The 13,552-nt window shown below is 60.2% G+C and overlaps 1 protein-coding gene across 1 annotated transcript in view; it reads right to left on the bottom strand.

The window, feature by feature from the left end:
- Positions 1 to 995: 995 nt before the first annotated feature.
- The window catches only part of PRKCA (protein kinase C alpha), a 303,592-nt gene continuing 291,035 nt past the window's right edge, over positions 996 to 13,552 (bottom strand). Inside the window, exon 15 of the mRNA XM_055089814.1 lies at positions 996 to 7,998. Coding sequence (XP_054945789.1) covers positions 7,834 to 7,998 — 165 coding nt within the window. The 3' untranslated portion in view covers positions 996 to 7,833. The remainder of the gene's footprint in view (positions 7,999 to 13,552) is intronic.

Here is a 13,552-nt window from a genome sequence, read left to right as displayed (position 1 = left end):
TAAGCAGCGCCTTTTGCACGCGAGGAAGCTGAGGCCCCGGGGGACACAAGCAACTCGGCCCCGATCGAGCAGCTACCACCAGGGGGAGGCCGGCGGGGTGGCTGCAGAGCTTCGCTCTCAACCGCCCCCCTGGGCTGCCTCTCCGGCGGTGGGAGATGCAGGGTGAAGGCGGGGGAGACGCTCACGGGCGTGGATGCACCGGAGGAGGTGGCCACGGGCACCAGGCCCACGAGAGGATGGGGCACGAGGGGGACGGGGAGGAGCCACGGGGGCCACCCTCTGAGTTGGCTCAGCCGTGAGCTGCCAGCCCAGCCAGAGCCCCACCTGGGTCGTAGGTAGCCGGTGTGTGTGTCTGGAGGGCCGGGGACAGGCTGCCCGGGAGCCGGGAGCCGGGAGCCGCGATCTCGAGCTTAATGGTGCATCAAGTCCTGACCTCCTGGTGCTCAGGCCACCCCCTCGGCCTCCGTGGCGCCAGGAGGACCTGCCCACCCGATCTTGCTGGGCCTTGGGGTCGCCCCGCGGGGCGCATCGCGGGCGCTGAGCCAGGCCCTCCCTGTGGCCAGCCGCTCCGAGGACGCTGCCCTGCTCCGTGGCGGACGCACGCGCTCCCGCCCGCATCGCAGTCAAAGGGGACGAGGGCACACGGGGCTGAGCCTGGCGCACGGAGAACCCACCAGCGCCTGGCGGGGGCGCGGGCAGGCTGCAAGGCCACCTTAAGCCGCCCTTCGCATGGCCTCTTCGCCGGGCAGCGGGGAAGCAGCCGCGGGCCGCACGCGCCCGTGCGAGCAACCGGCCCCGAGGGAAGCTCAGGGCCGGCCCAGGCCCAGGAGCCCGCGGCCATCGCCGCCCCTGGCCGCGCTCCTTGCTGCTCCTCACGCAGGCCGGCGGCGGGCAGATCCCGAGCTCGCGGCGGACGCGGGGCGCCTACAGCGGCTTGGGGACGGGACGCCCGTGAGCCCCGGGGACACTGGCACCTGGGTCGTCCAGGGAGCAGGCTGGACCACAGGGCAGGGCAGGTCGCGAGGGGCGGGCCCGGATGACCCCGGGAGCGTGAGTGGGGAGCCGCCCCCCGAAGGAGGTGAGCGGCCGAGCCAAGACCGCCGCGGCTCTCAGGAGCAGCGATTTGCTTGTTTCCTTTTGTTCTCCTGGTCTTTAGTGCTTTTTGAGGCGAATCTGCTCAAGAGTGTTGAGTTTTAAGACACTGGGTGCTCTGGAAGGCTCCCTGTCTCCCGTGTGAACACTTCCCCCAGTTTTGCACCCGTGAGTAAGTACGGGGTGAGGGCTGCCGGCCCTGAACGCACAGCGCAGCCGACAGGCTGTGCGGGAAATGGCTGTTCCTGGAGAAGAATTCCCAAGATTTGAGTTCCTTCTGGAGCCCTTCTTCCAGGGTGGGTCTCTGTCTTGGGACGACACCCTCACCAGCTGCTGCGTGTCCTGTGTGGCTTCGGGGTGCGGGGACCGGGCAGGCGGGGGCCACGCCAACCTTCCCGTCTGCGCTGTTCCCCTAGCTGGCACAAGCCCTGGCCTCTGCAAATGAAAGACTGAATGCCCTGCCACCGTTTTTATCCCCGTAACCGCCTGGGTTTCAATTCAAAGCAGGAAGTATTTTAGGAAATAAAGACAGCGACCCTAAATGGAGAGGCACACACGACACAGGTGAAAAGACAGTAGCGCCCACAGGGTGCACCCAGACTCAAACGCTACACTTGCCAGGTGAACACGATGAGAAAGAACTGTGATGCCACAGAGGGATGCAAATGAGACCGAGGACACGAAGGAACGATCATTGTCTTTATTCATACACACTTGCTTCCAAACTACAGTTAAGGTATCTGACAAAGCGTATCATGCAAACAAAGATTAGAGGTTATATGAATTAGAGCAATGCAGTAATTTGTACATCCATTTCACCTGCGATAAACCAAATGTGATCTGACAGCTGAATGGCCTCTACGTTTTGCCAGCAGGTGCTTGACAGAAGGGAAAACTGTAACCTCCATCTCCTCCTCCTCCTCCTCCTCCTCCTCCTCCTCCATACAACTCTGGGGTCTGATACAGGATCCTTTTCAAGAATGCTTTAAGCACGGCTTGTCCTTCAGCCCCACTCTTCCCCCACGTTCATGTAGCAAAGCAGTGATTCCACATGTTTCTGACCATCTACAAAAGACGTTCGAAAAGACCCTAACAGAAGAGATATGAGGTGAATTTTTAGACTCAAAAGGATAACAGCCTTCAAGGACGATTTTGAATAGTCCACTAACCCCCTCAAGAAAAGAATCACACTTTTCCAGGAAGAGTATCAACAAGAATCTACCAACAATCACAGGAATAAATACTCCTAAAGTGAAGCAGAGGGGACAAAGACAGAGCTGTTTAATCAGAAAACGCAAAGCCACCTTTTGTCTTATTTTAGAAAAAACGGTTCTTACACAGTAGCCTTGACGAGTAGGGTCCCGTCTACTCCCGAGAGATGATGCCAACGGGCGCATTTGCCGCTTCTTTCTTGGGGAGGTCGGGGTGGTTCTGAGCCGCCCAGGGACCAAGTTCTCGCAGGGCGTCACTGAGCTTTCACCGTATACGCGAGAGCTGGGGGCCCGTGGGGACGGGAGACGGAGCTGAGGAGGCGCCCCCCCCATCCCCAGGCCGAAAGGTGGTCGCAGAGCCCCGCGGGGCGAGGAAACGGGAAAGCCATCCCAGAGCTGCATCTGGAAAGGGGACAATGAAGCCACCTTGCCCGTGGCCCCAAAGTTCCTAGACCTCAGACGGTTGTCCCCAGTGTCCCATTAAAAACACGGAGGGCGTCATTCCGCTAACATGTTCCACCCGGACTCCCAGTCATTGAGATGAGGACGCCTGACCCCGCTGGATGGGAAGATCCTGCAGCGGGGCTGCAGGACGGGGGCGCTCTAGCCGACCCCAGCTGAGTCCTCCCACAGGCGCCGTGTGATTGGAATCTTACGAAACTGTCCGTAGTTTTATTTTAAAAACTCATTTCTGAGGAAGAATTGAGTTGATAAAGTTCTCTATAAAAAAGTACAAACAGCCCAGTACATTCAGATGTTCTGTTGGAACTAACAGATTAATTTCTTCCGTAAGGTTTCAAGAAAGTCTTTGGAACGTGTGGGCCTTAGTGTGGGTCATTTTAAGGCTGTTGGATGACTGAGCTGGACCTACACAGTTATTAACTGACAGCCGATCACACAGATCAGAGGCCCTGGCATCCTAGGCGTTCCGCTCTTAACCCTCCTGACGAGCCCCTGACATTATCCGATGAACAGGACTGTGGGCAACACCATTTCTACACGGCTGCCTTCGCCCACGTGTAACTCAGGTAACCTTTCTACCAACAGAAATCTACAGCATTCCCTAGATTTGCTGCATCAGCCCAAACGGGAAATGGCAGAAACGTTGACAGTCGGTACATTTCATAAAATGTAACCCAAGTAACTCAAGGAAAAGGTTTTAAAAATATTTCCCAGCACTCCCTGTCAACCTAGGGTGCGGCCACTGACAGCCAGAAGGCCTTCGCTGTTCCCGGGACCCCGAGACCCTGGGAGTCTTCGCCTTGGGTCCCCGCCCCGCGCCAGGTTCACGTCGTGACCCTTCCGTGCTGCCCCTGCTGGCCTTAAAGACGCAGGAGATGGTACAAGAAATAGGCGACTTCATAAGACCAAGGGGAGAAAACGACTGTCAGTGGCGTTTCCCTTCTGAGGCTCTTAAAAACATAAGACCCTCACTTTGTCCTCCCCTTCGGTACCGAGAAAACAAACGCCAGCAAAACCCTCGAAGTCCTCCCGCTACGTGGAATCGGGGAGCTGGGGGGGACCTGCAGTGTTAGTTGTTTCTGCTCCGTCCCCGCTCCCCGCCCCCGCCCCCCAGCTACAGGAGGTCACAGGGGAAAAGTGGGTGCGAACCCACCTGCTGGATGCTTCGGCCCCGCCCGGGGAACGGGAACCGGAGCCTCTTCAAGGGGGCGGGGAGGATGCTGCTGGCGTTTGGGTTTGGGAGGTGCTCGCGGCGGAGGCCCGGCAGGCAGACGCATCCGACACCATCCCCGACGGCGAACCGCGCTCCCCTCCCGCACGCCCTCGCCTCCCCTCCCTCCTGGCTTCCTCCGCACTCAAACCCACTCTCCCCTCAACTCCTTGCCGACCACGGCCAAGGACCACGGCTCGGGGGGCCCGACAATCGTTCGCTGAATCGCGTTAATCCGGGCCCTCACGCTCTCCTAGCTGACCACCTCCGACCAGTCTCCGGAGACCTCTTAACCCTCTGGCTTCCTCCCAAAACCCTACTAGCAAAGCCTAGCCACCTCCGAAGACATGACAAGGCAGACATTCCGCACGGACGTGAACAAAACAGGAGCAGACGTGAGGAAGAGCCATCGCTCGGGTCCCGGGGTCTCCTCTGGACCTTCTGAATCGTTCCAGCCTCGAGCGAACCTCCCACTGACCTCCGCGGGCTGCACACCCCACATGCTTCCCTCACCCCAAGCCCCTCGTGGGCCTGAAGGCGACGCCCGGAGGAGGGCCGCAGCGCGCCGGCCGCGGCCCCGCACGGGGGTCCCGCCTCTGAGCAGCCGCCTCCCCGGGGAAGGTCACCGACCTTCCGAACGGCCTGTCGCGTCACAGTGTCTGGCGGGGAGCCAGCTCGAGCTGGGCCCCCCCGCGGGCCTGGCCCCCCACGGGCCCCAGCGACACAGGCCGTGCCCGGGGCTGGCCCTCCCCGGGGCCCTCGGTGACGTGGCCCTTCAGGGCCTCTTGTCGTCCCAGCCCCTTGGAAACGGCAGCGCCTTCCCTGCGGCTTTACTTTTCGTGACCTCCACGAAGCGGGGTGACGCCACAGACCCTCAGCAACCCGTTCTGCTAACGGTTACCAACACGACGTGCGCTTCCAGCAGAACTGTCTCGGGCGGCTCCGCTTTTCAGAAGCGTTGGCTTCTACCTACATCCCGGACATGGCACCGCACCAACACGCCCCGCCGCGGTAACACTTCGCCGGCACCGGGGCTTTTACTGTTCCCCCCCAAGTTTGTCCTCAGGCCTGCAGTCCCTCACGCAGGGTACAGGGCCCCCCAGACACGGTATCTCCTTTAAAACCTTGCCACACACTCAGAAAGGATAAAAACCAGCTGGCATGTTTCCTAGAGAAAGATGAATCATTTGGAAACGTGTCGCTGTGAGAAGGACGGCGTGACCTGCCCGGGGCTTCGCCCGAGCGGGCAGCGAGGGGCTCGGGAACACGCGGCTCCACCCCGTGGGCTCCTTTCTGGGGCCTTCCTCACCTCTGGGGCTCAGCTGGGGATCTGTCGCTCCCTTCCGGGGCGGGGTGACCGCCTCTTCTGCTTCTTAGGCTCTTTCTATGCTTGGGTCCCTTTTCTATCAGAGCAAACGAGGTGCACCGGGGGAAGACGTGGCCCCCGGACGTGCACGCACCCACGGGGCCGCAGCTCCGCAGCCGGGGCCCCTCCGGAGCCCTTGAGTCTACGGGCCGTAAAAGGTGGCGGAAGAATTTGCTCTCTTCTGGACTAACCTGCTCCCTGGCGCATCTCTTGCTCCAGTCAAGGGTTCCCAGGATGGCCGAGGCCTCTCATCCCCAAGACCCCTCAGCGGTCGTGTGGCGGCTGAAACTCAGGCAAATAGCCCGAGAGTAAAAATGAGAGGACGCCTCGCTGGGACACGCTCTTGGGGAACAAGGGGGGAGACAGCAGCCCCCCGAAGGGACTGACAAGCCCGTCCCTCGTAAACGTTCTTTCTGCTGCTGCCCGAGGACCCCGCGCTGTGAGGACGCGTCCCACGGGAGTGCCCCTTCCAAGGCAGGGAAGGCCGCTCCCAGCAAGACCGGGGAGAGCGCCTGCAGCCTCCCCGGAGCGTGGGCTGACAGCTCCAGGGCCCGGCTGTGCCTCGCCACGTCTGCCCGTGCGGTCGCAGACGGCGGCGCGTGCCGGGGACGGTGAGATGGACAGCCCGCCTCCGGGGCATCCGCACGCCCGTGCCAGGAAGGGCATATCCTCCCGTCCCTGCTACGCCGAGTCTCCAACAGCAACAAGGCCGGAGGGAAGAACTAAACGAACAAGGTGCAGCCGCGGGCCGTGACGACGCCACATCTGCACGGACGTGCTGGGGGCACGGGAGCTGGACGCGTCCTGCCACCGCAGGAGGAGGCGTGACCAAGGCGACCGGGCTCGGAGGCTAGCGGGAGTCCCGCCTCGACAGGAAGCCCCGCCCCGGCGAAACCGCTGTTTGCGGGTAAATCAAATACTCCTATGTGTATGTGTACGTAGGCCTAATTGATCATGCAAAGTAGCCATTCACCTGCGAAATTAGGTCTACCGCAATGAAAAATCAGTACGCCCGACGCAGTGCCAGCGCAGGGCACGCACGGAGCCGGGGTGGGGAAGAGGGAGCCCAGCGGCACAGGAGGAAGCGGACGCTTCATCACAAAAGCAGACTAGGGGCCGGAGCCTTCACAGATACGGCACGGTTGCGTCTTACCAAACTATTATAATGCCCTCTGGACTTGATACGATTATATCGAGAACATAGATTCACTGGTCATTGAGGTTTATTCTAAACATGCAAAATTCATTGCATGATGCCTCTGCAAAACATATGCAAATCCTTCTAGCCTCTTTGAGCCGATACGCATCCAGGCGTCCTGTCCTACAGCTTCGGGCGTGTCATTCAACATGAACCGGAGATGGGGGACCAAAACTGTACTGTTCGTCCCAAGAGGATGTCCAGGGCTGGAGGCGTGAGGGAGTCAGTTCTAGGGGCTGGAGTCAGACTGCACACTTGGGTTAACTTACTGTACGTCGTACTCTCATCAGCACTGCAGCCTATTAAATAAATAAGTACAAAAGGGGTGGGAGGCGTACGCTTCGGCTCCTTAGGAAGTGGGCAGCGAAATGTCGGCGTGAGGGGGGTTGGCTAACAACTCGCGTGAGTAGTGGCATATGATCGCCGATGGCACCTGGATCCAGAATAATCTCCCAGAGATTAAAATGAACATCACACGTACACTGATCTACCCTTGATCTGAAATGATTTCACATGCTCGTTTAGCGGAGTCCGTAGAAGATTTGGCCTCTTAAAAAGAAATGCAAGTATCAAGACAGTTATCAGCCAAGGAGGGTACAAGGTGACAGGTGCCCCCAACACTCATCTGAGGTTCCCTTCCTCTCTTTTTCTAAACTGGTAACTGCTCGACCGTAACTGTGAGTGGGTTACGACTGTCAGCATCTGGGAACAGTGAGCTTGCAGGGGGGACTGGATTCCTCCCGGCCTCCTGGGCTCTAGGGACCGTTTGCATCGAGGCAGAGAACGCAAGCGGCGGGTCTCCTGACGCCCCAAGCCCACCTCCCCCGGGCCCCGCCTTGCTCACTCTCTGGGGTCCCCGTTCTTTGATTCCAAAGACGTCTTGGGTGGAGATGTGTCCGGCTCCCGGGACTGGGGCGGGTTCCTTTGAACATGGCTGGTTGGGGGATCCGGATGGTGAAAATCAACAGAGGGTTTGGAAAACGTGTCAAGTTGTACCGAAACACCAAAAGGGGCAGAGTCTGTTTGCCCTCCGGGAAGGGTTAACCTACCGCCGGACGTGACCTCGACGCAGTTAAACTGGACGCTGTACATGACATCATCTGCCGCTAAGATGACGCTCTTGGTTGTGAGAGCCCCCGAACGGCTGATCACGTTTGGACGAATAACCCTACAGCTTTCAGGCCTCCACCTGGCAACAAGGCGGTGGCCTTCAAACTTTAGGGCTGGGGATCATCTCCCACGGCGGGGGGCGGGGGGCGGGGGCTGGGGAGGCGCCCGTTCTCGGTGCCGAGTTTCATACTGTGCTCTGCAGGGTGGGGTGCACGAACTGGGGGTTGACATATGAGAACCCTTCGAAGTCAGACTGGTCGATGTTAGCGATGACCAGCTGATCGGGTGGCGTTAAGACAGGCTGCCCTCGCGTGAAGAACTTGTCAAAGTTTTCTGCTCCTTTGCCGCACTGTGGAGAGAAAAGAAAAAGAAGGAGAGGTCAGCAGGTATCACAGCCCCCAGGCAGCGGCTCTCTGGGCCTCTGCGGGGAGGGCCGGGGCCGGGGGCATCGGGGCCGGCTATGCAGGAGGGGCTCCGGAGGCTGCGCAGGCCAACGGGATTCGAAAGCCAGGCAGAGCGAACCGTCACAGGGAGCCGCTCAGCTGGAAACCATCCAGCAGCCTCGGCACGGACGTCCCAGGCGGGAGGGCCGTGTTGCCGCGAAGGCGGCAGCGAGGCGACGGCCTCTTTGACTTCTCGTCCCATCGCGGAGCCACGGGCACGAGGCCGCACGCGCGGGGCCGGCGGCCACACGTCCGCGCTGAACGGCTGGGATGTGGGTGGAAATGCGGGCAGTGGCCCCTGAACTGAGAGGCTGGGATACTGTCCCACGTCTGGTTCTTTGCAAGCGTATCTGTAATACAGTAAAAGCTGTGTTATTCTTGTCTTCCGACTGGGAGGTTCTAGAAGATCTCAGCCCCGAAATTAATCTTCCGCCAGGAAAGGGTCAGCGTAGTGGCAAGGCTGGGCCGTTCTCTCCCGGGCTCGGCGGTCTAGGCACGTCTGGTCAACCAGCGGACAGGTCGCCGCGGCGCGCATCGCCGGTGGCTTCGGCCTGGACGAGGTTTGTGCTGGTGCCCCGAGAAGGCAAAGTCTCCGTCCTGGACGCTCATTCCTCTCCCCCCGGGTCCACCAGGGCACTTCGGGAAGATGGGCTGCGGGCAGAGCTGCCCTGGCGGAGGCGGGGGGGCCGGTCTGGAAACCCAGCCGCTTAGGCAGCACTGCTTTGGGAGCCTGACCCCGAATAAGAGGAGGGGGTGTCCCGTTCGCTTTCCCAGCCACCGGAAGGCTGTGGCATGCTGGGGTCCCAGGATCCCAGGTGACTCTGAGACAAGAGTGCTGGGAGGTGTTCTGGTGACACAGCGACCCACCTCCTCCCCCATCCCCGGCCGGTACCGCGGGGCAGCGTGAGTTGACTGAGCTAGCCGAAGGCGCCCTCGCACCTTTAACAGAGCACGGCTCGAGGCAGACTGCGAAGCGGGGTCCACCCCTTCTCCTCATCTGTAAGATGGGGAGAATAGCTGGGCCCCCTCCTGCGCTGCCACCAAGGTTGAACGTACAGTGTTTCACACAGAGCCCAGCACGGGCGGGAGCGCACGACACCTGCCGCTGCTGTTTCTGTAACGGCAGCTGAGTCTCGGGCCGCACTTTCTCACCTCCTCCGTCACATCTCTTCCCCATCTTCTAGAAGCCCTCCTCGAGAATCTAGCTTCGTTATACTTTCCCCACCCTCGTATCAAATAACATGTCTCAGTGGAAAGCACGCCATAAATTCAAGGTAAGCTCTTCCTAACTGATGCCTTTCCTTCCTGGGGTGGTTTTAATTTTCGCAAGCGACCACCTGCTTTTTAACTGGAGGCGAGTTCAGACCAGTGACTGCTGGGTGGGCACGTGGGCGAACGAGTGGGGCGATTGTTTGGGGCCCCCGGTCACTCTGCAGGGGCCATGCTGCAGGTCCTGCCACCTGCACGTGGGACGGTGGGGCTTTCCCTTCACACTCCGCCTGTCCCGGGAGCGCAGAGCACCTTTGGAGCAAAGGTCAGCAGAAGCTGGGCCTGCGGCCTGCACCCCCCCGTGCACGGGCCGCTGTGAACCAGTCAAAGGACTCTTCAAGGAAGAAAGGGCACGATGTTTCTCCCCAAGAATTGATCAAGGGTCCGCACTCGATACGTCAGTGAAACCAGCCAACGGCAACCAACGTCCACGGAGCACGACGTTCAGACCCCGCTGTGAAGGTGAGAAGAGCGAAAGAAAGAGCCCTGCTTCGGAGACACCGGGGGTTCTCAGCCAGGGAAGGCCTTGCCCCCGCCCCGCGGACACCTGGCGGTGTCTGAGCTCCTTTTTGGTTGTCATGACTGGGGTGGGAACCACAAAGAGGCATTGGCCCCGAGGTCCACAGGGCTGTGGCTGAGAAACCTGGAATGTTCCAACTGCGAAGCAAGGCTCGGTGGGTCCCAAGGTCGGTGTGAGCGTGCGGGCAAAGGTGGAGGCCAAACAAGGAAACCAGGCCAAACAGCCAGATTTGAGAGCAGAGAGTGGAGAAGCTGCAGGAGCTCAAGGCAGAAGTCTCGTACGCAAGTGCTATAGCCTTGGTGGACTCGGCTTTGAGTAGAACATCCTTCGGGACCCCGGTTAATCAACACCCACTGCCTGGAAGGTTTCAAGCAGATCTACTGTGGCCGCTCCCAGCAGCTGGGACGCGTGCTTCCTTAAATAGAGGTCACTTCCTTCACTGATTCCTGATATTCGCTAAGTATGCAAAGATGAGCGAGAAGGAATTTCTGGGAAAAAAAATAAAAGGAGGTGAAGTCCCTAAGAGGAAGAGGAAGGCGAGCCATGGTGAAATCTCTCTCCGCTAGCTGGAGACCCTCCTTCCAGCTCCAGGTCCGTCCATCGGTCCCGTGAACAGATCACACAGCCTCTGTGCAACCGCAGGGCTCAGAGGAAAGACTGACACTTTCCCCTGAACACCTTCTGCAGGGTACTCACAGGTCACCTTCCAACGGGAATTTCTCAAAGCCAGGGCTTCACCGCCAAAGAAAAATAAAAAACAAAGTAAACTAAGAGATCCCAAGGGCTCAGAAGGGGGACCACGCGACCATCCACACGGAGGAGCCTGGGGATATGGGATGATGCTTGAGGACGTGAAGTTCTAAAGCCGTGTCCAGAGGAGGCTCCTCCTAAAAGGGCCGCGCAGCTTGCGAAGCCCGGGATGGTGACGCACGGACGGAAATCCTCGGCGTGTGCGCTGCGTGCCGTGACCATGCTGCTGGCGGGGGCCAAGGGGGATGGCGGAGACCAGGTCAGCCCAACCCCGAGCGGGCGGGCGGAGGCGAAGAATGGAAGCTCTGTGACTATGAGTGGGTCTCGGCGAGCCGTGGGGGGAGGGTCTGGAAGAGCTGAGGGCGGGGTCTGAGGATGAGCTGAGATCCAAGGCTCAGAAGGATATTTTACCCCGAGGGAGATCACACCGGACAGAAGACACTTCCCCGAGGGGCGGGGGGAGCTCGGCTGGTTTTACCACCGGTTTGGCTCGATGAGAATTAGCACTTATTTTTCCACCACAGAGGGTCTCTCGGTGCTTTAAAACTGAGCGCTCCACAGCTCAGCGATATCAGGCCAGAAATCGACAGCCTCCTTTAGGTCAAGTTGGAGAAGATCTTGAACTACTTGTCTTTCAGGACGTTTGTGCAAAAAATGCAACTGTCCTCATACCACCACCCGCGCCACCCACCCCCCACTGAACGGGACAATGAAACTCAGGGCCCTTTGGATCCCTGGGGAAAAGACAAACAATGGCTTTAACCAGCTATTGTCTTTCACGGTAGGGAAGAGTCTTCCGGCCACCTGTGAGCCAGTCCCACCGGGGCCATCAGCTTGGCGGGGAATGGGCCTCGGGCGCCATCCTGGATCTGAGAGGCAGCCAGAAGAGGCCCGGGGACTGAATGGGGGGCGCGGCGGACAACAGGCAGGCTGGGGTGTCCACGGCCTCAGGGCTCTCGGCCACCTGAGGACACAGCAGGTGAAGGCGGCACTCGCTAGCTGTGAGCAGAACCCCACGGCTGGGTGTGCACTGCCCCAGCTCCGAAGGCCACCCACACCTTTTGCCAACCGAAGCTGCCAGGATGCCCGCGGGACGTGAGGTCCCCAAGACTGGTGGGACAAAGATGGGGGGGGAGGGCGGAGGAAGTGGCCCAAGCACGGCTGGGCCAGCATGTGCGCCCAGCCAGCTCCTCTGGCCATCCCCGAGACCGGAGGACCTCTGTGTTCGCGGTGCCGCACTTGACACCAGGGGAAGACGGGGGCTATGGTGGGGGTGAAGCACCCAACCAGAGGCCAGGAGCCCGGGTCGGCTTGGGCAGCGCACGTGCCTCTCTGTAAAGACAGACGTGGATGCGAACCCCCACCTCCCACGGCTGCTGCGAGGTCAGAGGGACGGCTCGTGTGCGACCCTTCCTAGAAGAGCAGGCCTGATACAGACCCACGAGGCCACACGCAGCGCACGTGCCCGGCGTGGAGGTGGCCACTGATCACAGGCGAAGGACGAGTGGAGCGCTATTAACAGTCTGTCTTCCTGCCTTAGCTCTGGATTCAGGACTTCACTCCTCTGTTCTTTGGACGCTGCCACCCATTTGGTAAAATCATCGCTGAGTAAAATGAACCCGGGAGAAATAGGGATGGCAGACGTGTGGCAAAGCCCCGGGTGGGATCTGGGGTGCACTGCTCCCCACCCGGAGCCCCGCGTGGCGCACGGCCGGTCGGCTCACAGCCTCCGCATCTTTGCAGGGGGCCGTGGGGAAGGGACGGAGCCTGAGCGGGCTGTGGGCCTCTCGGCTGTGACTCTTACCTGGCAGAGGCCACCGAGAACGCACCACACACGTGCTGCTCTCAAGCCTGTCCCTTACACCTTGGTGTCTCGGTGACGCAGAAATTGACCTCACGGTCACCGGCGCGGGACTTAGGGTGAGTAGCTCGAACACGCTGCCGTTACAGAGCAAAACTCCAAGCCGAACCCGGGAGAGCACGAAGGGTGCAGGACGAAGCCAGGGTAAAGGTGAGCAACGAAGGAGAGAGGAAACTTCTCAGGGTGGGGCCGTCGGTGCCGAGGACCAGACGCAGCAGGCTTGCCTTAGGGGAGCCGTCCCCGCGTCCCGAGCCCCGGTCTGGGGAGCTGACCTCAGCCCCGCGCCGCGGTCCCCGTGGAGGGGTGGTGAGGACACGACCAGCCATGGGCTCGGCTCCCTGACTCTTCAAGTAGTTAAAGCAGCGGCAGAAAGGAGCGGGCGCCTCCTGGGAGGTCACGGCCACACCAGGGAACCGTCCGGCGAGTGGGCTGGGCCGCCGGGCGGCAGCCGGGGGTCTGCCCTTCCTAAGATCAGCATGCTGGGCGGGGGGGCCTCCGTGCACGACCAACACAAGCAAGAGCACACGCCAAGGGTTAGGAAGAAGTGAGGTTAGTTTGCACATTGCGTCACCCAAGGTTCTGGAGATGTGCTCACCGAAGGCCTGGACGCCCACTGAAGCCAGTGCATTTTGGTGCAGAAAGTCTGGAGAAGGAGAACGGGCAGAGGAGAGGATTTGGAAAACAGTCAGGGCCCGGCCTGGGGACGAAAGGAGCGGCCCCCATGCAAAGGAGGCCGCACGCCCACGTGAGCAACGCAGGGACAAAGTGTATAGATTCGCGCCCGCGCACAGCTTTCTGGAAGGTTACGGAGACGTCAAGTGGGCAGCAGGGAGTGGTGCTTGGGGAGAGGGAGACCCGCTTTTTCATTTTACGTCCTTCTCTACTGCTTAACCGTCTCTTTCACTGCAAGGAGACTGTATTTTAACGGTAATTTTTAAAAAAGGGACTGGGGCCTCTTTCACCTCCTGCCAGCGTTCCCTGGAGACAGGCCCTATTTTCTCAGACAAAATTAAACAGGGGGCCTTCCCTGGTGGCGCAGTGGCTGAGAGTCCGTCTGCCG

The sequence above is a fragment of the Physeter macrocephalus genome, chromosome 14 (genome assembly GCF_002837175.3).
Source record: "Physeter macrocephalus isolate SW-GA chromosome 14, ASM283717v5, whole genome shotgun sequence".
NCBI classification, from domain to species: Eukaryota; Metazoa; Chordata; class Mammalia; order Artiodactyla; family Physeteridae; genus Physeter; species Physeter macrocephalus.
Note: the sequence above shows the minus strand (reverse complement) of the source record. Positions and strands in the feature narration are given on the sequence as shown.